Consider the following 22,870-nt stretch of genomic DNA (forward strand, 5'->3'; position numbering starts at 1 on the left):
GTGGCTCAGCCTCCTGGCTAGAGAGCAGCACTGCTGGTGCAGTGAAGGGAATGGGAGCACGTGGCTGTGGGACAGAGCAAACAGCCCTTGGGTGTGTTGGCTAGGATGCAGAGTACCACAGCAGGAACCAACCTGCCTTGTCATGTACAGCACAGTAACACAGGCTTTGGTATCTGCTAGGTGCAGCCTTCCTGAAGAAGCACAAGACAGAGCTTTGTTCCAGGATGCGGCTGAACACCTCCATTCTACTATACTTAAGGGAAGAATGTGTAATCAACAGTGAAGAAGAAGAGGAGGTGCAAGCTCAAAATACAAACCAAAAGAAGAATCAATTTCTGCTGGACCTAGTTGAGAAAAAAGGGCCCAAGGCCCAAGAGAAGCTCTTTCAGGTCCTCCAAACAGTAGACCCATTCCTTGTTGAAGACCTGGAGAACATCTCTGCTTGGGAACGTGTTTTTTCTCCCATTGCCAGATTAAGGGAGTGACAGGAGAGTCAAGCAAAAGGAGAGATTTGTCAGTGCCTGAATCCTGACCTTTCAATGCAAAATCCATGATGAAAAGCAATGCCAAAGCCTTCTGAGCCACCAACTGCCAGGCCTGTTTCCCTTACCTGATGTGTTCACTACAAGAGGACAGTTGATCACCACTGAGGAGCTGCTGGAACAAGAAACCTTGGTTCCTAATCCAGTGCCCATGTTGTGAAGCCATCTGCCTTCTGAGAACACAGGGCCTCTGCAGGGTCTCCAGATGCTCCAGGCAGCTGCTGGTCGAGGAGCTCTCATCACAACAGGAACCTCACAGAGACACAGAATTGTAGGGGTTGGAAGTAACCTCTGGAAATCCCTCAGTCCAACCCCGCTTGAATCAGCTTCGCTATAGTATGTTACACAGGAAAATGTTCAGGCAGGTTTTGAATATCTCCAGCCAGAGAAGGAGACTTTACAGCCTCTCTGGGCAGCTTGTTCCACTGTTCTGTCACCCTCACAGTGAGCTATGATTCTATGATTCTATGAAGTCCATCAACCTGACCAGTGTTTGTAACTAATTTTTTTATTACGCTACATTCCTTATAGTGTGTCTATGTCTTTTCCTTCAACATTTCTCAGCGTACACTCTCAAGTCCGAGACCGCCTGATGAGACTGAATGTGTACAAGTCTATGGGGCAGGATGGCGTGCATCCCAGGGTTCTGAAGGAGCTGGCTGAGGTGGCTGCCAAGCCGCTCTCCATCATATTTGAAAAGTCATGGCTGTAAGTTGAGGTCCCGGATGACTGGAGGAAGGGTCACGTCACTTCCATTTACAAGGAAGGGAGCAAGGAGGACCCCGGGAAATACAGGCCGGTGAGTCTCACCTCTGTGCCTGGGAAGATCATGGAACAGATCATCCTGGATGACATGCTTGATCACATGAGGAAAGGGCGTGTGATCCGTGACAGCCAGCACGACTTCACCAGGGGAAGTCATGCTTAACCAATCTGGTGGACTTCTATGATGGAGTGACGGCATCGGTGGACAAGGGAAAGGCAACCGATGTCATTTACCTGGACTTGAGCAAGGCCTTTGTCATGGTCCCCCACCACATCCTTATCTCCAAATTGGAGGGATGTGGATTTGATGGGTGGACCACTCGATGGATAAGAAACTGGTTGAAAGGCCGCAGAGGGTGGTCATCAATGGCTCTATGTCCAGGTGGAGGCTGGTAACGAGCGGCGTCCCCCAGGGGTCTGTCTTGGGACCGGTGCTCTGTAACATCTTTATCAATGACATCGACGGCGGACTCAAGTGCACCCTCAGCAAGTTTGCTGACGACACCAAGCTGAGTGGTGCGGTCGACACGGTGGAAGGAAGGGATGCCATTCAGAGGGACCTCGAGAGGCTAGAAAGGTGGGCCCGGGTGAACCTGATGAGGTTCAACATGGCAAAGTGCAGAGTTTTGCACTTGGGCCGGAGGAATCCCAAGCATCCCTACAGACTGGAAGGAGAGGTCCTTGAGAGCAGCCCTGTGGAGAAGGACCTGGGGGTCTTGATAGATGAAAAACTTAATATGAGCCAGCAGTGTGCCCTTGTGGCTTGGAAGGCAAATGGTATCCTGGGCTCCATCAGAAGAGGGGTGGCCAGCAGGGACAGGGAGGTGATTGTTCCCCTCTACTTTGCTCTTGGGAGGCCCCATCTGCAGTACTGTGTCCAAGTGTGGAGCCCCCAGTACAAAAAAGACAGGGAGCTGTTGGAGAGGGTCCAGAGGAGCCACGAAGATGATCAGGGGACTGGAGCACCTCCCCTATGAGGACAGGCTGAGGGAGCTGGGCTTGTTCAGCCTGGAGAAAAGAAGGCTGCGGGGTGACCTCATTGCAGCATTTCAATACCTAAAGGGAGCCTACAGAGGGGAGGGGAATCAACTCTCGGGAGGAACGGACAGTCGTGCCGCCCAACCCAGCATCTCCTACCACTTCCGGAAACTTGCGCATCCACTTCCGTGAGCAGCAGCTGTCACTTCCGGGGGACAGCCACCTCCGCGCAGGCGCATCAATTATCGCCGGCTCGGGGGCGTGGCCTGGGGACAGGGATGTGCGCGTCATGCGTGGGGCGGGGCGTTCGGGTCCGTCCGCCCGGGATTGGCGGGAGGTGTGGACGACGGGGCTACGGCGCTCTCTGATTGGTTCTCTAGCCGAGGGGCGGAGCCTGGAGCTGGCGGGACCTGGGCGCAGCGCGCGAAATCCCTTCTGCAGCAGCTGCGGGGATGGTGCTGCGGGGCGGCGGCGGCGGCGGCGGCGGCGGCGGCGGCGGCGACCGTGACCCCGAGGGCACGCGGTGAGCAGCCCGGGGGTGGGCAGCCCGGGGGTGGGCAGCCCGGAGGTGGGCGCTGGACGGTGCGGCTCTTCGCAGGGATGATGGCCCCGCGCTGTCCGCCCTCAAGCGCCTGGAGCGGTCGCAACGCACGGACCGGCTGGACGCGCTGTTCGGCTTCGAGCGGCCTTCCGAGCCCTGCGAGCGGACGGGCTGGCTCATCAACATGCACCCGGTACGGAGCGGTGGGGGTGGGGGGGCGGTTAGGATCTGCCAACCGGGCTGTGCTTTCAGCGGGTGCCTGATTGCAGACCGAGGTGCTGGATGAGGACCGGCGGGCGGTGAGCGCTGTGGACTATTATTTCATCCAGGAGGACGGCAGCCGTTTCAAGGTGCTCCCTGCACTATGCCGACCACCCCCTGTTCCCCCCACCAGTGCAGGTAAGGTGGCCATCACAGTGTATGTGTTTGTGTGCTCTCCCCCAGGTGGCCCTGCCGTACAGACCCTACTTCTACGTGGCCACCCAGCAGGTGAGAGCCAGCCCTGCCCTCCTTGTGCTGCACGGGGCCGTGGGGGTGCAGGACTGAGCTGTGCTCCTCGGCAGGGCTGTGAGCGGGAGGTGTCCTCCTTCCTGGCCAAGAAGTTCCAAGGGAAGATTGCGAAGCTGGAAACTGTCCCAAAAGAAGATTTGGATCTGGTTTGTATTCGTCTGTGCTGCCGGATAGTGAATAAAAAGGGGCTGGGGAGAACAGAACAGAGTAATGCAGGTGGAAAGGACTTTAAGAGATGAGGAGTGCCGTAGGGCTAAGAGTTAAGGCACATTGCTGGGGACGTGGACCAAATGCCTTGTAAACACTGATGGACGTGGGCATCACCCACCTCTGTGTGTCCCGAAGGGAGCGGTGTGCTCCACCTCAGCTTCTTACCCATGTTTGCACTCTGCATCTGAAGTACGCTACTTATTGTTCAGTGATAATGTAGGGCTATAAAATCATTAAGGTTGGGAAAGACCTCTGAGTCCAGCCCCAACCTATCCCACCATGCCCACTGCCCACATCCCTCAGTGCCCCATCTGCACAGTTCTGGATCACCTCCAGGGATGGTGACCCCATCACTCCCTGGGCAGCCGTGCCGTTTCATTCCTCTCCACAAGCACACAGTCTTTTCACGACACGCTCAAGCTGTGTGTAGCATTGCAGTTGGCCTTCCCCAGCACCTCATGTCACAGCCATCTCACCATCCTCCCTAATGGTCCCATTGCTTTGCAGCCCAACCACCTGGTGGGGCTGAAGCGGCACTACCTTAAGCTGTCCTTCAACACGGTGGATGAGTTGGTGAAGGTGAGAAAGGAGATCTCCCCTGCTGTAAGGAAGAACAGGGAGCGTGACCATGCCAGTGATGTGTACACATCCATGCTGTCAAGGTGAGAGTTCTTCCCGTGGATCCTTGGTGTTAAGTTTCTTAGGGATTTTTCCATTCTGAGAACTAAATCCGTGTGTGCCTCTTGTTGCTATAAGTCGGTTCATGCAGCTCAGTGCTGTGCCTCAAGAGGGCCCCAGACTCCCTTGGATGCTCTGTCTTGTGGTGGTTCCTGCCTGCAGCCTTCTTGAGTCCCTTGTTCCCCGGGGTTGATTGCCCAGTTTCTCCCAGATCACTGAGAGCATCCTTAGTACAGGCTGTGACTAAAGGAAAAACAAAACAAAGTCTTTTCCTACCAGAATGGGCAACTTTTTACAAAACTGGAAACACCACAAGTTTTTAAAGTCTGCCAGCAAATCCAAATGAAAAAATCAATCTTCTCATTGTTTTCCTGTCCCTGATGTCTGATTTCCATTGAAACATATATGAGGAAGAAGTATCAAGGGAAATAGCATTCTCTGCTCACCTGGAAGGTGTATGTTTGCTGGTCGGAATGTCTCCTGTGTTGCTCCATTATCTTTAGACCTGTTACCATATTTTGTTAATCCAAACCTATTCTTTTATATGGATATCTGTAGGATTTTGTCCATATCTCTGCACAGATGTAGCACATAAGTGAATGTCAGATGGGGAGGGATGGGGAGTGAAGGGATGCTCTCAGCCATAGGACCGTCCTTCCACAAAGATGGTGATTGTATTAAGGGGAAACATTTCTCATTCTGTTCTTTACCAACTTCTGTCTGCTCTTTGGATGTTGTTGTTGTCTTGTTGCTTTCACATACAGTCATGTGCAGTCAGTGCTGCTATGTGCAAGATGAGCACTGACCTTCTCATGTACAAGGCTGCCCAGGGAGGTGGTGGAGTCACTGACCCTGGAGGTGTTCGAGGAACGTTTGGACGTTGTGTTGAGGGACATGGTTTAGTGAGAACTATTGGTGATGGGTGGATGGTTGGACTGGGTGATCTTGTGGATCTTTTCCAACCTTGGTGATTCTATGATTCTAAGGGCTGTCTTCCTCTGCTCCCTGCAGTGCTCTGGCTGGAGGCAGCCTGACCACAGTGGAGGAAGGAGCCTCCAAAAAGGTCACCAACCAAATGGACAACATTGTGGACATGCGAGAGTATGATGTGCCCTACCACGTGCGGCTCTCCATCGACCTGAAGATCCACGTGGTAAGGGATGAGGAGGCTGGAAATGCTGTGCTCTCCTACTGCTGTCTTTGCTCCTGCACTGCTGGGCCCTCACCTCAGTCACTTGCACAGAAAAGTCAAGTGGTTGATATGCAGCCCAAGTTTGTGCCTTTCTCCTGTATTATGCTTAATCTGCGGAGCTCTGTTCCTAGTCTACAACCAGCAGCACTGCTGGGAGCAGCTTTGCAGTAAGGCTCTGCCCACTGTTCTGTTCCCAGGCTCACTGGTACAACGTGCGGTACCGCGGCAGCACCTTCCCCCCTGAGATCACCCGCAGGGATGACCTGGTGGAGAGGCCGGTAAGCACCTGCAAAGGGCAGCACTCTGTCTCTATACATGGATGTTCTCCTAGAAGCTGACTTCCAGCAGTCGTTCCCAGCATGAAGCTGGTGTCACACTGTGGTGTTCATGGGGCAGGTTTTGGCTATGGGCTTGGGTGGTGCTGTTGAGTTGGGTAAATGGTTACTGAGAGGAGCTGGTTCACCCACTGCACCAACACTGGGTTTGGAAAGCTTGATGGGAATCACCTTCCATTCAGCTTTAGAATCTGTTTTAATGTGTTTGGCCTTGCTCAGGATCCCGTTGTCCTCGCCTTTGACATCGAAACCACCAAACTCCCCTTGAAGTTTCCTGATGCAGAGACTGACCAGATCATGATGATCTCCTACATGATTGATGGGCAGGTAATGGGACGGCAGAGCTACCCTCGTGCTGCAGCCATGAAACTGGGGAGCAGGCTGTCGTTCCAGCTCCAGCCAGGAGATGTCAGTTCTGTCTCTTTATCACCTCCCAGGGCTACCTGATCACAAACAGGGAGATCGTCTCTGAGGATATAGAAGACTTTGAGTTCACTCCCAAGCCAGAATATGAGGGTCCCTTCTGCGTCTTTAATGAGCCAGATGAAGTAAGTAGGTTCTGCTTAATGGATACAGCTGCTTTTTACACGCTTGGCTATCTTGCTGACCAAAGAGAAGTTATTGCACAGCACTCTGTCCCATTGAGAGACTTAGGGGGCCCTGCAGACATTCAAGGCCAGGCTGGATGTGGCTCTGGGCAGCCTGGTCTGGTGGTTGACGACCCTGCACATAGCAGGGGGTTGGAACTGGATGAGCATTGTGGTCCTTTTCAACCCAGGCCGTTCTATAGTTCTATGATCCTGTAGGTTGTCAGGCTTTTTGATAGGAATGTAAGAGAGGTTCTGGCTGGGTGGGGAGAATAGGGGAAGGGCAGAGTAAACTGCATTGTATGTAATGTCTTTCTGTCAAGAAGATGAAGTTGCTTCATGGTTTTTTATTCTCCTGTTTCCCACTAGGCTCATTTAATCCAGAGGTGGTTTGAACACGTCCAGGAGACCAAGCCTACCATCATTGTCACATACAATGGAGACTTCTTTGACTGGTAAGATCAGGAATGAAAACTAAACCAGTTCCTCCTGGGAAGGTGTGACCTGAGCTATGGGTCAGGGTTGGGTACAGCCCTGATGTCCTTTCCTTTGTGTTGCTTCCAAAGGGGCTGGGTGGGACATGCTGTCATGTCATTGAATCCCCCGTTCAGTGCCTCTGAACTTCTTTAGAGCACTTTTCATTCACATTATAACTATTCACATTAAAGCAGGAAGCTTTCACTTTGTCCAGATAGATAAAAAATTGCGTGTGATTTGTAATAACGTGGTTGTGGAACTGTTGGTGGAGATGAAGAAAAATGGCTGTTGAATTCTTCTGTCGCATGCTGCCTCTTCCCCCAGGCCCTTTGTAGAAGCAAGAGCCGCAGCTCATGGAATTAACATGTATCAGGAAATTGGATTTCAGAAGGACAGCCAGGGAGAGTACAAAGCATCACAGTGCATCCACATGGACTGCCTAAGGTACCACATACTGCCTCCCTGCTGCATAACTGCATTGTTATCTCTTGGGTTTATATAAAATACCAAAAATTGGACTGTCTCCTGACCCACCAGCCTGCCTGGCATGGGAAGAACAGGAAAGGACACGTTTGTGTGAGATTGCAGTCCGCCTCAGAAGCTGAGGTTTTGGTGGTGATTACCCCCTGGATCAGTATTTGGGGGGTGGTTGACTGACTTTGCTGTCCTGGTGGTGTCTCCTCTTGTAGTAAAATGTTCGCCTTTAAGTCATTGAGGTATGAGAGTATTAGAGGTAATGGTGTAAATCTGAGTGATGGAGTAATGTCCTGGTCAGGATTTAAGTGCATAGGTAGAGATACAATCAAGATCCTATTTGCACGCCTGAGCCCTTTCTGAAGGTGAGGGCTGGCTTTTATGCACACGTTCTCATTGTCCTGTCCAGGTGGGTGAAGAGAGACAGTTACCTCCCAGTGGGGAGTCACAACCTGAAGGCAGCAGCTAAAGCAAAACTGGGCTATGACCCAGTGGAGCTGGACCCTGAAGAGATGTGCCGGATGGCTACAGAGGAGCCTCAGGTATTCCCAGGGTAGATGTGACACTGAGGGACATGGCTCAGTGGGCACGATGGGAATGGGTTGACAGTTGGACTTGATGAACCTCATGGTCATTTCCAACCTTAATGATTCTATGTTTATCATTGAGCTGCTGTATCACATACAACTGGGATTAATTTGGCTCCCACCCTTCTCCAACAGACCCTGGCCACCTATTCAGTGTCCGATGCCGTTGCCACCTATTACATGTATATGAAATACGTGCACCCTTTCATTTTTGCCTTGTGCACCATCATCCCAATGGAGCCCGATGAGGTGAGTGCACTCTGAGAAGAACAAATTGCCTGCTGGGCAAGGAGCTGCATCTCCCACACCACCATGATGTGCTGGCAATAGGGCTGACTCCTGCTGCCCTGATCCCATCATATCAATGGAGGAGGGGGAGAACACTTGGAGGCTGCTCCTTTTTCTCCACCCCTGCCTTCCCATTAGCAGAGCCATCCTGGTCCCACGAGGCCCCTGCTGAGAGCAGGTTTGTTTTCTCTTGCAGGTGTTACGAAAAGGTTCTGGGACGCTGTGCGAGGCGCTGCTGATGGTTCAAGCCTATCATGCCAACATCATCTTCCCCAACAAGCAGGAGCAGGAATTCAACAAGCTCACAGAGGATGGCCACGTGCTGGACTCAGAGACATACGTTGGAGGCCACGTGGAAGCACTGGAGTCGGGAGTGTTCCGTAGTGACATCCCCTGCCGCTTCAAAATGGTAAAGGGCCCTGCAGCCATCCTGTGTGTGCAGATCATGGTGCTCTGGGGTGATCCTCCATTGGTGTTAATGTTCCCCATCTGCTTTTGCTGGGGTTGGGCTCTAGGAATGCTCTAGGAGACCCTATGGACACCTGAAGCTGCTTCGGGCTAACCTGGGAAGGGATGGGGAGCTCTGTGGCCTCAGACTGGCTGTTTGTAGAATTGCTGCAGAGGCAGAGGAGCAGCCTTTGTTTCTTCCCTGTGCTGTGTGTTTTGCTGTGGTGCCTTTGCCTGCACCTTGATGTGCTGTTGTACACTTTGGTCTCCAAACTGGGGCCAAGTGCCTGGGCTGGAAGCAGGCTCAGCACTGTCCCCATGCCCCTGCAGAACCCTGCTGCCTTTGACTACTTGGTGCAGAATGTGGAGAAGACTCTCCGGCACGCTATTGAGGAGGAGGAGGGTTTGCCATTGGATCAAGTCACCAACTTCCAGGAGGTAATGTCATCCTCTGCCCTGAAGGTCCAGAACAAAAGTTTTGCTGCTGCTCTCCCTAGTGCTCCTCCTTTGGTCCTTTCAGTTCTTAGTGCCTCTGTGCAAAAGTAAAAAACCAAATTCAACATGTATTTGGCACATTAATTCCTTCCTATCTGAGTTTCATTTCTGCATCATCTCTCCACAGGTCTGTGATGAAATCAAAGTCAAACTGAATTCCCTGAAAGATGTTCCTAACCGAATTGAATGTCCCCTTATCTACCATTTAGATGTGGGGGCCATGTACCCCAACATCATTCTGACCAACAGATTGCAGGTAGGTGACATCAGGATGGTCTCTGTTTTGTCATCTCTCTGATTTGATCCCCTTGAACAGCAAGGGGTGAACTTTTTGCTCAGGGCAGGGGCATCAAATAAGCATCCTCTGACATCTGTGTGTCTCTTCCTTAGCCCTCAGCAATGGTGGATGAGGCCACGTGTGCTGCCTGTGACTTCAACAAGCCAGGGGCCAACTGCCAGCGCCGGATGACGTGGCAGTGGAGAGGAGAATTCAGTGAGTACAACGGACACCTTGCTGTCCCACTCAGTGAGCCTGAGTACAGTAGGGACCTTGCTGTCCCACTGGATAATGCTGAGAATGATTCCTGCTTCTCTTCTGAAAAACTCCCCATTGCCCTTTGCAGTGCCTGCGAGCCGCAGTGAGTACCACCGCATCCAGCAGCAGTTGGAGTCAGAGAAGTTCCCTCCACTCTACCCTGATGGAGCACCCCGTGCTTTCCACGAGCTCTCTCGAGAGGAACAAGCCAAGTATGAGAAGAAGCGGCTGGCAGGTAAGAGTTAATGTCATGAGCTGAGGCACAGAGTGATGCTGTTCAGCCAGAACCTCGTGCAGCTCTGTCCACCCCTCCTGTGTGTCCACCTCCTCCCTCCATAGTGGGCACCAACTGCTGAGAAACAACCTGTGTTATTCCCTTGACCAGATTACTGCCGCAAAGCCTACAAGAAGATCCATGTCACCAAGGTGGAGGAGAGGGTCACCACCATCTGCCAACGAGAGAACTCCTTCTATGTGGACACGGTGCGAGCTTTCAGGGACCGCCGCTATGAGTTCAAGGGGCTGCACAAGGTATTGGCTGAGTCCTGCTTTCATTGTCCAGCTAAGGATGGGGAGTTCTCACCAACTGCTGAAAGCCTGAGCCCTGAAGGATGGGTTTGTTCAGCCTTTGTACTCAGTAGGGATATGATTGAATGGTTTGAGTTGGAAAGGACCTTGAAAGGCCATCTGGTCCAACTCCTGTGCAATGAACGGAGACACCTACAGCTGATCGGGTGCTCAGGGCCCAGCCCAACCTGACCTTGGGTGTCTCCAAGGACAGGGCACCCATCACCTCTCCAACTCTACCTGTCACTCCCAGGTGTGGAAGAAGAAGCTGTCTGCAGCCATGGAGACAGGAGATGCCTCTGAAGTGAAACGCTGCAAGAACATGGAGATCCTCTATGACTCCCTGCAGTTGGCACACAAGTGCATTCTCAATTCTTTCTATGGCTATGTCATGCGGAAAGGGTGAGTCTGAGCGGGCTGAGTCTTCCAGAGAGCACCCAGGGTTGTTTTGGGGCCACTTCCTTCACCTGCTTCCGTAGCACAGGGATGAGTGATCCCTGGAACACTTCCCTCTTGCTTCTATTAATGACTTCTGATCTTTGAGACCTATAGTGTTGAGCAGCAAGGGGCACCAATATTCTCTATTTGTGTTTTCTTTGAGAAACCACTTAAAAGGAAAGGAGAGCAGTCTACCATGGCACAGTGCTGCTTTGTTCTTTGCTCTTCTCCCTCTGAAAGCCTTTCTGCCCTTTCCCATAGCTGGTTGTGGGGTAGCACTGCATCCCATTCAGCTGGACTCCTCTGTTCCCAGAGCTCGATGGTACTCCATGGAAATGGCTGGGATTGTCTGCTTCACAGGAGCCAATATCATCACACAGGCCAGGGAACTGATTGAGCAGATTGGGTGAGTATGTGCTGAGTTGGAAAGGAAAGGTTTTTCTGCACACAGAGTGGGGTTTGAGTCTGTGGAGCAGAGAACCAGTGGGGGAACATCAGGTGCTGAAAGATCAGTGTTTTGTGTTGAAGATTCAGATTGCTGGCATTGGTGGTTTGTCTGCTGCCTTCCAAGGGCTCACTTTAAAGGAGGGACAGGAGAGTGGAGCAGTGGGCTCCTCTGTGCAGGCAGCAGCAGAGCTGTTATTCGGTATCAACTGCTGATTTCCTGAGTGATCTTCCTTCTTTCCTTAGGAGGCCTCTGGAACTGGATACAGATGGGATTTGGTGTGTCCTCCCTAATAGCTTCCCAGAAAACTTTGTCATCAAGTCAACCAATGCCAAGAAGCCAAAGGTGACAATCTCTTACCCAGGTGCTATGCTGAACATCCTGGTGAAGGTGAGTCTCACACCCATTCCAGCCAGCTTTGGAGTCTGGGGAAATGACTGGAGGACTGACAAGGAAAGAAAGTATGGTATCTCCTGGTAGAACCAGCCCAGCTGTTGAGTCAGGCTGTTCTTCTGGGGCTGTGTCTGCAGGAAGGCTTCACAAATGATCAGTACCAGGAGCTGCAGGACCCAACCTCTCTCACCTACATCACACGCTCAGAGAACAGCATCTTCTTTGAAGTGGATGGGCCATACCTGGCCATGATCCTCCCAGCTTCCAAGGAGGAGGGAAAGAAGCTGAAGAAAAGGTAGGACTCAATGCTTGAAATAATGTTACGTCCCCAGGTAGCTTTTGACTTTCCTTTTGAGGACTTTTTGTATTGCTTATGCTCTACCTCATCTCTTTTAAATTCACCAGTTTTGGTCTTTTTGTCTCTCAGGAGTTCTAGTAATTTATTTCTGTGAGGTTTCCCCTTTCTTCTCTTTTTGGAGAAAAGGAATGGGTGCTGCTGTTACATATTAACACATTGTAGGAAAGCAGTTGTCTCCAAATACTACTGATTTTTCCACAGCAACGTAAGTGGGAACACCAGCATTACATAGCTACAGAGGTGTCTGTGGACCTGGGTCTGAACTCAGAAAAGCCATTTCCATCCTTCAGGACCCTCTGTCCTCAGAGTGCTCAGCCTGTCTGTGCTCTCTGCCCATCAGACAAGTTCTAACATCTGCCATCCCCTGTCAGTGCCTTCCCATGCCATGTCTATGCCATACAAATGAAACTGATGCCAAACACTGAATGGATGCTGTACACAGGACTCTTCCCTCAGGGCTTCCTTATTCCCTGTGGTTTCAGGGTGTTGGCAAAGGCATTTATTCCTTGGTCATGCTCAAGTGGAAATAACGTAGATGGTAGGCACCATCACCAGTGGAGGAAGTATGCAGCCATACTAGTGAGATGGGTTGTCAAAATAATGTAGACTTGAGTATCATCTCTCTTCCTTTAGCTGAGCTTCTGTTCAGGTTTATCTTGAGACATACATACAAAGAATGGCTAGGGAAAAGCAAAAAAATGAAAGAGGGTGGCATATTCTTATTCTTAGAACCACATCAGTAGCTGATGTTTCCCCTGAATCATTTTACTAAGCTTACAAACCTTCCTTCTTTTCTCTAAAGCTCTTCCTGATACCTCCCTCCGCATCTCCACCACCTTGCCCTGTCTCACCTCCTGGCCTTTACTGCTGTGCAGTTCAGCTCCCCCAATTGGTATTGATGGGCTGGGGCACAAACTGTTGTGCTTTCTCAGGCCAAGCTGAAACAGTCTATGTGCCCCAGGTACGCAGTGTTCAATGAGGATGGGTCCCTGGCTGAGCTGAAGGGCTTTGAGGTGAAGCGCCGGGGCGAGCTGCAGCTGGTGAAGATATTCCAGTCTTCTGTATTCGAGGCCTTCCTGAAAGGCACCACGCTGGAGGAGGTCTATGCTTCTGTGGCCAAGGTGGCTGACTACTGGCTGGATGTGCTGTACAGCAAGGTATGCACTGCTTTGCAGGTTGGCTGTTCCATGCATCCCTCAAGTGGTATAACAGAAGATAGAAGAGCTGCTTGGATGCTGTGATGTTTAATCACTAAACTCTTGCGATATATTTTTGTTCCCCCCTGCCTTCAGGCTGCCAACATGCCCGATTCGGAGCTGTTTGAGCTCATCTCAGAAAACCGTTCCATGTCTCGCAAGCTGGAGGACTATGGGGAGCAGAAATCCACCTCCATCAGCACTGCCAAGCGCCTGGCAGAGTTCCTGGGGGACCAGATGGTGAAGGATGCAGGGCTGAGCTGCCGCTTCATCATCTCCAGGAAACCTGAGGGCTCTCCTGTCACTGAGAGGTACCCATGTCTGGAAAGTTTGAGTGGGCAGCACGTGGGCAGGGCAGGGTGGCCGCAAGGAGTGAATGGGTGTTGTGTGGCTGAGGTTTGCAAGGTGTAATGCTTGCATGGTGGGAGGGGAAAACCCTGAGGGTCTCTGCAGTATGGAAAAGGGGGTGCTCTGCAGCCAGGACCTTGCTCTGGGTGGGCACTGAGTGTTTCCTTGCCTTCTCCAGGGCCATCCCCCTTGCCATCTTCCAAGCAGAGCCCAGCGTACGGAAACACTACCTCCGGAAATGGCTGAAGAGCCCCTCGCTGCAGGACTTCAACATTCGGGCGGTGAGTTGAGCACAGCCTGTGGCTCTGCTGGGGCAGCTCGTCCCTCTGGCACAGCAGCCACTGGCATTCATAGGTTGCTGTGAGGGGTCCCCAGGAAAGTACAGATTTGAAGGATTGACTATCCAGAGGATAAGGAATTTATCAGGTGGTCACAGCCAGAGGGTTGTGATCAGCAGCTCTACGTCCAGGTAGATGCTGCTGAGGAATGGTGTCCCTCAGGGAATCATCTTGGAAATAGTACTTTTCAAAATTTTTATTGATGACATGATTATGGGATTGAATGCACCCATCCCTGGAGGTGCCCAAGGCCAGGCTGGATGGGGCCCTGGGCAACCACATGGCAGGGAATTGTGTGGGCTGTAAGGTCCTTTCCAACCCAAGCCATTCTATGAAATCCTGGATCCCACATCTACTGGCAAAACCTAAACTAGTATCCTTCTGTTCTGCTTCCTTCACTCCCCACTCCTTTACCTTGTTCACAGATTCTGGACTGGGACTACTACATTGAGAGACTGGGAAGCACCATCCAGAAAATCATCACTATTCCTGCAGCCCTGCAGCAGGTACAGGAGTGGGAAGCAATTCCATGCTGGTAGGAGAACATTAAACAGGGACTGTAATTTGGGGCTGTTCCTCAGGTAAAGAACCCAGTGCCACGGGTCCGGCACCCAGACTGGCTGCACAAGAAACTCCTGGAGAAGAATGATGTGTACAAACAGAAAAAGATCAACGAGCTCTTCACTTCTGAAGGCAAGAGGCAGGTAAGGAGGGCAAGGGAAGGGTGCTGACTGTGCTAAGCAGGGACTCGTCCTGCAGCACGCCTTCCTGTTGTCCTTTCTCCCCCCAGGTCCTCGCTAACCAGCCCCAGGAGGGCACACCCAACTCACAGGTTGGCGACATAGAGGACTTTGGGGCTGCCAAGAGACTTCAGCCATCCGTTCCCATTGCAAACAAACGGAAGCGAGTCCCTACTGCAGAGGAAAGCCAAGAGATGTCCCAGAGTTTGGAGCTGTCCCAGTCCTGGCGGGAGATCCTGGGTCCTCCTCCCTCCATGGGCACCACCAAGGTGGGCAGAAGAAGCTGGGGGGCAGACTTGGGGCTGCGTGCCAAGCTCTGAGCCCACTCTGCTTCCACGGGTTGTGGGTACAAAGAGAAATGCAAGTGAGAGCGGCCAAATGGGGGCCAGCGGGGACACGGGCTGGGACAGGAAGGCCTGCTGGTGCAGCACTTGGGGTCGCACGGATGGGAAACAAACGCTGGTTCTTGGGGCCGCCCCTCACACGCTGTCGATCCACGCAGGAGGAGCTCGTGGCCTGGCTGCGTTTCCACCAGAAGAAGTGGGAGCTGCAGGCCCGGCAGCGACGCGAGCGGCGGAAGAGGCGGCGCCTGGAGGACGGAGGGACGGCGGCGGGCGGCGGGGTGGTCCGTGATGCCCTCTCCAGGGGGCTGGGCAGCTACCTGCGCCGCACCGCGCGCAGCATCCTGGACCTGCCCTGGCAGATCGTGCAGGTATTGCTGCCAATCTCAGCTCGTGTGACTGCTAATTGGCCACATCGCATCCCCAAAGTGCTCCGTGGGCTGTGTGTAAGAGCTGATGGCGTGTTGGATCTCCCCACTCATGCCATCTCGAAACCTGGGTCCTGCAGATCGCTGAGACCAGCCAGCCTGGCCTGTTCAGGTTGTGGGCAGTGATTGGGAGCGACCTGCACTGCATCAAGCTGAGCATCCCCAGGGTGTTCTACGTCAACCAGCGCGTCGCAAAGCCCGAGGAGGGAGCGGTCTACAGGAAGGTGAGGACCTTTTCCATCCCTGATGCTTGTAGGACAGGGAAACCATGCCCTTCGGCTCGTGCTCTGAGTGCCCCTTCTATTGGCAGGTGAACAGGATCCTGCCCCGATCAAACCTGGTGTACAACCTGTACGAGTACTCAGTCCCTGAGGACATGTACCAGGAGCACATCAACGAGATCAACGCTGACCTCTCTGCTCCAGACATCGAGGGAGTGTATGAGACTCAGGTAACCTCTCCAGTGCTCATTCCCTCCCTGTTTTTAAGGAGTGCTGAGTGGTAGTTTGCTGCTCTTACTGTGAGTTAAAAATGCAGTGGCACAGTTACAGACTAAAAGTCAAAGACCCACCACAGTGGAGTGCTCTGGAATGTAACCACTTGTGCATGGGCAGAGGTAAAGAATAGCAGGATGTGGTTTAAGGTATGTCAAGGAAAGGGGGTTGGGTTTATTTGGAATTGAAAAACCTGGAGGCCTTTAAGCAGAAAGATCCTCCTCTAAACCAAAGCAGAACGAGACTGCTTATATTTAAACTAGGAAAAGATGAATAAAAAGACTTTTCAGAGTACAGACGAGTAAAAACCCCATGTAGTTCTCTAATCCTCTAAAATGAGTTTATAAAATCATGGTGTGCCAGAAAGAAGAACGTGACACAGCTTGAAATATTGGGGAAGAGCAAAGAACCTAAACGAGGTTCAGCTGTACACGTGTAAAGCATCAAACCAACATGAAATGTACTGTGGTATTAGCAATGACAGCCTGAAAATGAAGAGGAAAAACTGGGATGCTTGCTTCTAATTGAGGACATTTATTCAGCATCTGAAAACCCAGTGATGGGAATATAATTGAAAAGCTATTGTAGCCTCGGGATGTGACCTATATAGAAATGGCAGAGTAGATTGCACCATTTTCAGAGTGGTGCTGTATGTTGAAAGAAATGTAAAGGCAAATGAATTTGCAACTAAAATGCAATATAGAATTACTACGGATTGAAAATCTTTGCCTAAGCAGGAAAAGCTTGGTCTGCTCAGGGGTGTTATTAACTACAAAATCTTCCAGCAGCAAACCTCAGTCCTCTCCGCTGTTGTGGTGTTTAATCAGTAGAGCTAGATAAAACCAAGAAGCTAGCTAAGAGGCAATTAAAATTAATAATTGAAATAAAACAGGTGCTCGGAGACATTAAAAAGGTGCTGTATTGGGATAAACACAAAATGATTAAGGGACCAGCAGGTCATATGGGGTCTAGATAGGAACAAACATGAATTAGGAACATGGTCTGCAGTGGTACCAAAGCCAGGCCTGAGGCACCACAGATCCCCATGTTTGTGAGCTGGGTTGCTCTCAGTCTGGATGTTGAGGGGAGTTTGGCTGAGGGCTGCTGTCCAACCACATCTCTTGGTACAGGTGCCACTGCTGCTGAGGGCTCTGATCCAGCTGGGCTGTGTCTGCATGGTCAGCAGGCAGCTCGTCCGGCACCTGACGGGCCGTGAGGCTGACACCTTCGACATCGAGCACCTGGAGATGCGCTCGCTGGCACAGTTCCCCTACCTGGAGCCAGGTGAGGCAGCAGGCAGAGCTACTGCTGGCGTGCCTCATGTGTGAGGGATGGCACCTGGCACCCAGCACGCACCACTCACATGCACTTCATCCATAGGGAGCATCCGTCACATCTACCTCTACCACAGCTCCCAGGGCAGCAGGGCCCTCTTTGGCCTCTTCATCCCCGCGCAGCGCAAGGCTGCTGTCTTTGTGCTGGACACGGTAGGAGCCTGGAGGCTTTCTTTATGCAGACAGCAGCAGGTTTTCATCAGAGATTACCTGTCCTGGGCTCCCAGCATGCAGCCTTCACCCTCACTGTGTCACGCTCTGGTTCCAGGTGCGCAGCAACCAGATGCCAAACCTCACCACCATGTTCTCAGCGGAGCGCAGCGCGCTGCTGGAAAGGGTGGGTGAGGAGCTGCTGCCTCCAGACAAGCACACCTTCGAAGTGCGCGCCGAGACCGACCCCAAAGCCATCTGCAGAGCCATCCAGCGGCTGCTGCTGGGTTACAAGGTGAGAGCTGGAGGCACCCCGTGGGTGTGCTGTGGGGGGAAGGTGCTGTGGGAGGCGCTGCTGCGTAGATGTGGATGTTGCTGTGGGGTTCTGCCACGCTTTGCTGCGGAGCTGGATGCTTCCAGAGGTGCTGTGCGCAGTGCTGAAGGTGCAGTCCCTACAGTGGGATGAAGAACATGGCCCTGTTGGCCTCCAGTGGAGCACTGGTGCTGGCTGGAGAGGTGCAGGACATGTCTTCTGCTCATAGGATGAGCGCCGGGGTCCCACGTTGGTTGCTGTGCAGTCCAACTGGGAGCTGAAGCGGCTGGCGAGCGGCATTCCCATCCTTGAGGAGTTCCCCCTGGTCCCCATCCGGGTGACAGATGACATCAGCTACTCAGTCCTGGACTGGCAGCGCCACGCAGCCCGACGAATGATCCGCCATTACCTCAACCTGGACACGTGCCTGTCCCAGGCCTTTGAGATGAGCAGGTGCCTGGGGTTGGCCACATTGCCCCAGGGTTGCCACGTTGCCCTAGGGTTGCCATGCTTCTCACTGGGAAGAGACTGCAGCCAAGCCAAGGGCAGGTGCTGCATTCCCTGTTGGGACAGGCATGGCTGTGCTCACTCCTGATGACTGTACTTTTCCCTTTCCTCCAGATATTACCACATTCCCATCGGGAACCTCCCTGATGACATCTCCACCTTTGGCTCTGACCTGTTCTTCTCACGGCACCTCCGTCGTCACAACCATTTGCTGTGGCTGTCACCCACAGCCCGCCCAGACCTGGGGGGGAAGGAGGCTGATGACAACCGCCTCGTCATGGAGTTTGATGAGAGAGCCTCGGTGGAGATAAACAACCCTGGCTGCTATTCCACGGGTGAGGAGGGCAGAATCAGGTGTGCTGCTCTGTGTGCACTGCACGGGGCTGGATGCAGTAGCTCTGAGCTGGCAGTAGTGCCTTCCAGCTTTGATGGTTTGGCAGTGATTTGGGCAAGGTGTGGTGGGCATGATCCAGGGATGGGAGGTCCTGTGTGCAGTGGGAAAATGTATACGGGTATCCAAGTCTAGATCCGTTCCTAATTTATGGACACCAATAGCAGCAGTAGTAAGAGTCTGGGATGAGGATGCCCTGCCTGCCTGCTGAGAGGTTTTGCTTCTTCGTAGTGTGTCTGGAGCTGGATATCCAGAGCCTGGCTGTGAACACAGTGCTGCAGTCCCACCATGTAAATGATATGGAAGGAGGTTCCAGCATGAGCATCAGCTTTGACGTAATTCAGCAGGCATCCTTGGAAGATATGGTGACAGGGAACCAAGCTGCCAACATCCCAGCCAGCTATGATGAAACCGCCCTCTGCTCCAACACATTCAGGTAGGGCTGGAGGAGCTGGAGGCTTACACAGACATTTATTTACACTGTGGCAGAGGGTCTGAGAGTCATCCTGCATATCTCTGAAAGGGTGTCCTTTTCTGGAAAGAGGAAGGGATTGTGGCCAGTGGGGTGATGTTCCTCTGTGCTCCCTGGCAGGATTCTGAAGAGCATGGTGGTGAGCTGGGTGAAGGAGATCACACAGTACCACAACATCTATGCAGACAACCAGGTCATTCACTTTTACCGTTGGCTTCGCTCTCCTTCCTCTCTGCTCTACGACCCGGCGCTGCACCGCACGCTGCACAACATGATGAAGAAGCTTTTCCTGCAGTAAGTGAGAACAGAAGCTTGCCAGACCCTGAGAAAGAGGGGACAGGCATAGCATGGCATTTGTGACCGAGATGCTGTTGGCACTCCCAACCAGTTCCTTCTGATGCATCTTGTTGCACAGGGCTGCAGATGGGCAGTGAGTCAGAGCCACTGTGCTGTTTGCTGCTAACGGGGAGCTGGATGGCAGCAGTTCTTCCTGCGTGCTGAATGCAGCTCCTGTGCTCTGCCTGCAGGTTGGTGGCTGAGTTCAGACGCCTCGGCTCTTCGGTGGTGTACGCCAACTTCAACCGGATCATTCTGTGCACCAAGAAGCGGCGCATCGAGGATGCCATCAGCTACATGGAGTACATTATCAACAGGTGGGCAGCACCTGGCTTCCCAGAACTCTTGTAGGATTCAATCCAGAAGGGACCTTTAGGAGAATGGGGACGGTTGCCCAGTTGCTAACACCACTCCATCCCAAGGAGAAGGCTGTTAATTAGGGCAGATGCTGATGTCATGGGTGACTGCGGTCTCTTCCCTCCAGCATCCACTCAAAGGAGATCTTCCACTCTCTGACTATTTCCTTCTCCCGTTGCTGGGAGTTCCTGCTCTGGATGGATCCAGCCAATTATGGAGGTATCAAGGGAAAAGTGCATTCTCGCATCCACTGCGGGGAGGTAAGGGAGAGGAAGCACTCAGTCCCCAAGGAGCTGAGCGGAGGCTGGGGTTGAGCTTACTGTGGAGGCATCATCTGGCTCCGAGGAGCTCTGTAACATCACTGTCTCATTGTGTGCTGTTCCAGACAGATAGCAGCAAGAAGCAAGCACTAGAGGAGGGAGACAGTGAAGAAGAGGAGGAGGCAGGGGAGGAAGATGAGGAAGATGAGTCCAACGTGGAGGAGCTGCTGGAGAACAGTTGGAACATCGTGCAGTTCTTGCCACAAGCTGCCTCCTGCCAGAACTATTTCCTGATGATTGTGTCGGGTGAGTAGGGCCTGGCAGTTGATCCCAAGAGCCCTGCAACGAGGCAGCTGCTGCTGCCCCAACACAGGCTGTTCCTATTGGTGTCCCTGCAGCCTACATCGTGGCTGTGTACCACAGCATGAAGGAGGAGCTGCGGCGCAATGCTCCTGGCAGCACTCCTGTCAAGAGAAGAGGCACCAGCCAGGTGACCCAGGAGGCACAGAACGAGACAGGAGCCATGCCTGGTGAGTGCCCAGCATGGGCTTTTGGGGCTGGCACTGCTGCAGCCCGGGGGAAGGCAGGGAGCCTCCCACCTGGCCAGCCACACCTGCACTGCATGCACTCACAGCTCTCCACTTGGTCTTCCTAGGCATGATCACCTTCTCACAGGATTACGTGGCCAATGAGCTCACTCAGAGCTTCTTCACCATCACGCAAAAGATCCAGAAGAAGATGTCTGGCTCCCGACACACCACTGAGCCATCAGACTTGTTCCCGGTGTTGCCTGGTTCCTACTTGCCACTCAACAACCCTGCTCTGGAGTTCATCAAATATGTTTGCCAGGTCAGCCGGGTGGGCTGGGCTGCTTCTCTGAGGGTTTGTGCTCAGGGCTCAAACTCCACAGTCCATTGGCTCTGATGTGCCATGGTTTTCTTCCAGAAGCGCACTGCAGACCTGCAGCCACTTTGTTTTGCCCTGCCCTGCTCTCATCCATGTGAGGTGTGAGTTGTCCTCAGGAGGGCTGGTGGGCTCAGCAGGCTGTCTCTTGCAGGTGCTGTCCCTGGATGCCAATGTCACCAACCAGGTGAACAAGCTGCGCAGGGACCTGCTGCGTCTCATCGAGGTGGGAGAGTTCTCAGATGAAGCCCAGTTTCGGGACCCTTGCCGCTCCTATGTGCTCCCTGAGGTCATCTGCAGAAACTGCAACTTCTGCAGGGACCTGGACCTGTGCAAGGACCCAGCCCTCTCCCAGGTACAGCCATGGACACGGAGGCTTTAGCATGGCTTTGCTCTATGCCTGCCAATCCCCTCTTCCTCCCTCATGCCCTTTGCTTGGCTCTGTGCAGCTCAGTCTCCCCTGAAGCCCATTTCTATGCACCCCCTTTTCCAGCTCTCTATGAGAAGTCCCAGTGCTGTGTGCTCCATTCTCTCCAGGAGCAGAGTTCACCCTGATTGCATCTCCCTGGCACTGGGGACTTCCCAAGCAGCTTTGTTTGGCCGTTTCCTTTTAGGAAGAGTCTGTTCTGTGCTCACTGCCCTCCCCTTTGCTTCCAGGACGGATCAGTACTGCCTAGCTGGGTGTGTTCCAACTGCCAGGCACAGTACGACTCTGACTCCATAGAAATGGCCTTGGTGGAAGCCCTGCAGAAGAAGCTGATGGCCTTCATGCTGCAGGACCTGGTGAGCACCGGACTGCTGTAGGGGGGCAGACTGACCTTGCAAACAGCATGGAGGCGTTGGTCCCACACGTCTCATCAGCCTGTGGCAGCACTTCCCTGTCTTTGTGCCACTCGTGTGCCTAGCAGAGGGCTGGGTGTCTCATCCTGCCCCACCTAAAGCTCCTTTGCCTCTTAGGTGTGCAAGAAGTGCCACGGCGTGAAGGACACACACATGCCTGTGTACTGCAGCTGTGCTGGAGACTTTGCCCTCACCATCTCCTCCCAGGTAATCCTGCAGCATGCTGCCTGGCCCACTCCCATGCTGGTGGCTCCCTCCATGGTAACCATCCTACTGGGTTAGGGTTAGGATGCCAAACCCTCCTGCCTTTCCACTGTCCACTGTGTGAGCTTCCCTTCTCCCTCCTCCCTCAGACCTTCATGGAGCACATCACCATCTTCCAGAACATTGCCCGGCACTATGGCATGGCCCACCTGCTGGAAACCATCGAATGGCTGCTGCACACCAACCCCCAGCTCCAGCAATGAGGCTGCACTTGCATCCTGCATCTGGGGTTGATTAGGAACTGCTGGGTGCTGCACCAACAGGTGAGGAGCTGTGCTTCCTGCAGCCAGCCCAGCACGGAGCCAGGGTGTGTGGGAGTTGTGCTCCGTAGGGATCGTGTGCCCAGGGTGGATGTTAGTGCTGGAGGTGTGACCCAGTGTGCTGGCCCAGTGTGTTTTTAATGTACAATATGTATAAATAAATGTTTTGTTTAAAGCATGCTTGGTTCTTGCAGAGGGGCAGCTGCCCAGGGCCTGGCTGTGCAGGAAGGAGCAGGGAGCTGCCTCTGTTTGCTCCTGGGCTGCAAGCAGAGAGGCTGTGCCCCTCATTTCCAAATGAACCAGGCTGGAGGGGCAGCAGAGCCAGCCCCTAATGTGATTGCTGCTTTGTGCAATTGAGTTAGTGTCTGGCTCAGCCCATGCTGCTGGTAACTGCGTCCCAAGGGGCTGCAGCCAGGGCTGGGCAGTGCCTCCCTGGGGCTCAGCCTGAGCACAGAGGGGTGCAGTCACTGCTGTCCTACAGCACGGCCCTGGGACAGCAGCGTGGGGTCCTCCACCCCAGCGGTGCACCCTACTCTGCTCTGGGGTGTTCCCCACAGCCCCCGAGGCTCTGCATGCTGCAGCCCTCCCCTCACCCGCCACTCTGCCTCTCCCCTGAGCCATTGTAGGAGGCTGTGCTGTAACATGAGAGCAGGAAAACAGTGGATTATGCTCAGAAATAATACCCCACTTGGTTACTGCCAGGCACCAGCTGCACAGTGCTGTTGGGCCGGGGCCAGAAGTACTGTGGCTTTGCAG

General features: G+C 53.1%; 2 protein-coding genes across 3 annotated transcripts in view; both read left to right on the top strand.

The window, feature by feature from the left end:
* The window catches only part of LOC116228386 (caspase recruitment domain-containing protein 8-like), a 9,125-nt gene extending 8,055 nt beyond the window's left edge, over positions 1-1,070 (top strand). Inside the window, exon 12 of the mRNA XM_090120821.1 lies at positions 181-1,070. Coding sequence (XP_089976947.1) covers positions 181-485 — 305 coding nt within the window. The 3' untranslated portion in view covers positions 486-1,070. The remainder of the gene's footprint in view (positions 1-180) is intronic.
* Positions 505-22,290, top strand: POLE (DNA polymerase epsilon, catalytic subunit). Of its 2 annotated transcripts, XM_031592171.2 has the most exons (49): positions 1,195-2,808; positions 2,884-3,019; positions 3,096-3,176; positions 3,271-3,315; positions 3,390-3,482; positions 4,054-4,208; positions 5,236-5,377; positions 5,614-5,694; positions 5,971-6,078; positions 6,189-6,299; positions 6,708-6,793; positions 7,140-7,259; positions 7,699-7,831; positions 8,012-8,125; positions 8,361-8,573; positions 8,942-9,049; positions 9,234-9,362; positions 9,497-9,599; positions 9,730-9,876; positions 10,027-10,172; positions 10,462-10,610; positions 10,960-11,052; positions 11,337-11,481; positions 11,622-11,779; positions 12,804-12,999; positions 13,135-13,349; positions 13,565-13,667; positions 14,150-14,230; positions 14,306-14,428; positions 14,515-14,733; positions 14,967-15,176; positions 15,314-15,457; positions 15,544-15,684; positions 16,858-17,011; positions 17,108-17,214; positions 17,330-17,506; positions 17,754-17,977; positions 18,146-18,366; positions 18,654-18,858; positions 19,015-19,188; positions 19,422-19,547; positions 19,715-19,847; positions 19,973-20,153; positions 20,246-20,377; positions 20,503-20,696; positions 20,905-21,105; positions 21,408-21,533; positions 21,708-21,797; positions 21,944-22,290. In XM_031592171.2, the coding sequence occupies exons 1-49, from the start codon at positions 2,738-2,740 to the stop codon at positions 22,055-22,057; spliced, it is 6,858 nt and encodes a 2,285-aa protein (XP_031448031.1). In that variant the 5' UTR covers positions 1,195-2,737; the 3' UTR covers positions 22,058-22,290. The 2 variants fall into 2 exon arrangements, with proteins under 2 accessions (XP_089976946.1, XP_031448031.1); XM_090120820.1 differs by lacking the exons at positions 20,246-20,377; positions 20,503-20,696; positions 20,905-21,105; ... (1 more) ...; positions 21,708-21,797; positions 21,944-22,290 and having other exon boundaries at positions 505-2,808; positions 19,977-20,142.
* The last annotated feature ends 580 nt before the right edge of the window (positions 22,291-22,870 follow it).

This window comes from Phasianus colchicus, chromosome 18 (genome assembly GCF_987193195.1).
Source record: "Phasianus colchicus chromosome 18, bPhaCol1.hap1.1, whole genome shotgun sequence".
In the NCBI taxonomy this organism is placed as follows: domain Eukaryota; kingdom Metazoa; phylum Chordata; class Aves; order Galliformes; family Phasianidae; genus Phasianus; species Phasianus colchicus.

What these genes read in the sequence shown, in the direction of transcription:
- POLE (XM_031592171.2), top strand. Translation starts at nt 2,738, where the DNA reads ATGGTGCTGCGGGGCGGCGGCGGCGGCGGCGGCGGCGGCGGCGGCGGC. An exon ending in TCCCAATGGAGCCCGATGAG is followed by an intron (nt 8,126 to 8,360) that starts GTGAGTGCACTC and finishes TTTCTCTTGCAG; the next exon opens with GTGTTACGAAAAGGTTCTGG. An exon ending in CAGGCCTTTGAGATGAGCAG is followed by an intron (nt 17,978 to 18,145) that starts GTGCCTGGGGTT and finishes CCTTTCCTCCAG; the next exon opens with ATATTACCACATTCCCATCG.